The sequence below is a fragment of the Pinus tabuliformis genome, chromosome 1_2 (assembly GCF_031772625.1).
Source record: "Pinus tabuliformis cultivar Carrire ecotype Pingquan chromosome 1_2, CPIR1, whole genome shotgun sequence".
Classification (NCBI taxonomy): domain Eukaryota; kingdom Viridiplantae; phylum Streptophyta; class Pinopsida; order Pinales; family Pinaceae; genus Pinus; species Pinus tabuliformis.
Genome location: NC_142298.1, coordinates 1249247694 through 1249251160, shown reverse-complemented (window position 1 = coordinate 1249251160; position 3467 = coordinate 1249247694). Strand labels below are relative to the sequence as shown.

The window sequence follows — 3467 nt, the reverse complement described above, 5'->3', positions numbered from 1 at the left end:
TCAACTCATTTACACAAATATAACCCCTTGAAACCACCAAAACAATCTTACACACATTGTGCAACAACTAACATGCGAAAAGATGACATTTACTATATGAAAAGAAAAAATAATGTGTAAGAGAAAAGATAAAAGCTTGAAGAACTTGCACAAAAAAAAGTATTGCCCGTGGGTAGAAAAATGTGTCACACCCACTACTTCTAACCAGTGAATCCGCATCCTTACCTTTTCAACAGAAACCATAATCGCACAAACCTCAAAAACTTCTTACGAATGGACCTTATTCTATGTCATGGTCATCCTGCTTAACAAGAATGAGAAATGGCCGAAACTTGTTATTTGCAATGGAGCTTGCGAGGTAACATTGCTCTAACCGTTCAGTGAGAAATGGCCGAAACTTGTTATTTGCAATGGAGCTTGCGAGGTAACATTGCTCTAACCGTTCAGTGATCGGATCATGAAGTTTGAAACAATCTTCTTGAAAATGCTGGAAAGTTTGAAATAATGAATCTTTAATTAAAGGCATGAGATCAAGATGAGAATATTGTGAGGTAAAATAGATTTGAGAAGGCTAGTCAACATAGTGAAGACCTAATATAACCATCAGCAAAGGTTGAAATGCCTCAGATGCTTGACAAGTATCTAAATGGTGAAATCAACCATAAAGATTAATCGATGTGAAATAATTGTCATCAAATATAACCAAACCAATTAGTAATTAGTGAAAATAAATCAATTTGAACAACTCTTTGAATTCACTTGAATAATGAAACAAACTTCCTCGCAAGCCAAACGTGATGAGCCATTTTCTTGTACCTGTGACAAACTACAACCATAGTAATCAACTAAAGAATTTAAAATGATGTCAGCACAACAAACACATAAGTCCAATAAAGACATAGTGAATGGAGAATAATTTGATTCTTCTGATAACTCATGCATTCATTATCACTCAAAAACATTATTAAAAAAAACCAGGCGCTAAAATGAATCTGATAACCATGATCCCTTCAACTAAACAGTGTTTGAAATAATCAACTTAGCAATTCCATAACTCTATGAGAATACACATTCCAAATCTAAGTTTGATGCAATAGATCTGCACGAAGATAAATTAATAACCAACAACGTCATTCTTTATATTAAAAATAAATTCGATATACGTAGAGAGGATAGATCCATTCCAAAAAGGAAATAAGATATCCTGATTAAAGACACACATCAGATATTATTCAATCCACAATACAAGCATTCCACATAATAACTGAAAAAAATCATAAAATTGCCTTGCAAATAAGAACTGAAAATTAATTTGATAAATGACGGATCATTGAGACTAAGGCCACCACACATTGTTTGATTCGAAGGTTGAGGCAGATAATCGAACTGGTACTTGAGACGTGCGCAACCCTGGTAATTTCGTTTCCTGGACAATGGACTCCCCTTTAGAATTAAAGATCGACACCTTTAGTTTCCCATTTGTTTTCTGGTAAATTACCATTACCAACCCACTGTTGTTCACTGTGATGAAAGGAAAGAGGGAATAAAACCATTCTCCCAATCCGTTAGGGCTGAGCTCACACCATATTTCAAAAATTTCTGCTTCATTCAACTTCCACAAGCGAACACAATCAATTCCCTTAGGACCAACGTATTCATATATATTTTGTTCCATTAGGACCACTTGCCCATTGTATTCACATAAATTTTTAGGAAGCATCCATCTGCATCCATGAGGTAGTGGGATTTTAGTCCAAAGTCGATCAGCAACATTAAAAGCTATGACGCAATTCCAGACATTTAAATTCATAGGCGACCAGTAAAACTTTCCATTAGAATAGACACCCTTTCCAGAAGGGTTCATATGGCCAGGGACCATCATAGAAACCTGAGTCCACTCGTTGGTTTCTGAATCATAAATACACATGTCAATTCTTGTGGTGTCGCCTTCACCTTGCTGTTGCCCCCGGTAGATTTCAGAATAGCCGAGCAGGAGTGTGCAACGCCTTGTGCAATAATCCAATGTCATTCCACGGAAATGGGAGGCAATCAGAGGAGGCGGCGGCGGCAGGTGGCTCCAATTGTTGGTACCAGGAATGCCTATGGAAAGAGCGGAGGGATCCTCTTTACTCCGACAACAGAAGATGCCCTTGCAAGTATCCACAACTATGTGATTCAGCAAAGGAATTTTGTAAATGTGTGAACCGCCTCCTTCTACAACCCAATATTCCACATCATCTATAAAATCCCAATTGATCTGAATCAGAAACCCCGGGCTGGAATGCAACGACCAATTTGGCACATTTACTTGGAGGGCATCACGGGAAGACAACAGATCATTCCACTGTTTACAGACAGTCCTCATTTTGCCAAGAACCCTAACGGGCAGCCTCGCTAAAATCATATGAAACAATTCTTCTGGGAGCCTTTTCCATATTTCTGCTTCCATGCTTTCCATTACTAAAATACGACTTTCCCGCTCAAAACCTAAGAAATATTTTTCTTACGGTTGACGGTGCAGCCCCTATTTCTAAACCCTTCACAGCCCTGTTGCTCAGTACGCTATTTCTCAGGATCCAGCGTTTCCGAACAGTGCTCCAACCTCTTCACCATTACCTTCAATTTATATGATTAGAAAGCGAATTTGACATGAAATTAGTTTGCCGAATTCGGACAACCTAACTCCACTCCAACAATGTAACGAATTCACTTTACTTGACTAATTAACTTCGCATAATTATAGTTATTTATAAATATTATGTTACTTATTATTAATACATTTCTATTATATACATTAAATTATTAGTAATAATAATACTGTTTTGGGAGGCGCTTATTTCGTGTCAGGATAAGGCTTTTGTCACCATAGCTTAGGGGTGTCTCGGTTCATAACCAATTACCAAATTTTTTAATTAAAAAAATATTGAAACCCCAAAAAAATATTAATAATAATATATTGTTTTTGAAATGGCCATTTAGAGGGAATATTTAGTGTTTATGCCATAAAAGAGATCAAATCTCTAAATACTCTAAAAAGGTTTGTATATCAATAGATTTCATTTATGTAGGAGCTTAGTAGATCCAAAATTAAGATAGATCTAGGTTGACATAATTTCCCCCTTTAAATATGCCATATATTGGTTAATCTTCCTTTTCTTTTCATTTTTAATTTTATTTTTCGTTTTGTGCTACTTGATCGGGTCTAAATGTTGTCTTGATAATTATAATTATTAATTATTTTATGCATTCCAACATCTCCCCCATACATTTTTGCTTTCGGTTTTAATTTAGAAGATAGAAGATAAAAATAAAATAAAATATATATAAAATATTTTGAGCTTGAAATGAATTATGGTTTTTGGGCATTTCGTATTACTAAGCCATGGTATTGGCCCATGGTATTGTAAAAAAAAATATTTGCAAGTTAGTAATATCCATAGTAAAATGGGGTGAATATACATGGTTAA

The 3467-nt window shown here is 35.4% G+C and overlaps 1 protein-coding gene across 1 annotated transcript; it reads right to left on the bottom strand.

The window, feature by feature from the left end:
• Positions 1-1336: 1336 nt before the first annotated feature.
• LOC149210772 (F-box protein At5g49610-like) lies at positions 1337-2458 on the bottom strand. The gene has a single exon (XM_089399087.1). The coding sequence runs from the start codon at positions 2456-2458 to the stop codon at positions 1337-1339; it is 1122 nt and encodes a 373-aa protein (XP_089255213.1).
• Positions 2459-3467: the final 1009 nt, after the last annotated feature.

Coding starts and splice junctions, on each gene's coding strand:
- LOC149210772 (XM_089399087.1), bottom strand. CDS start 2,458: ATGGAAAGCATGGAAGCAGAAATATGGAAAAGGCTCCCAGAAGAATTG.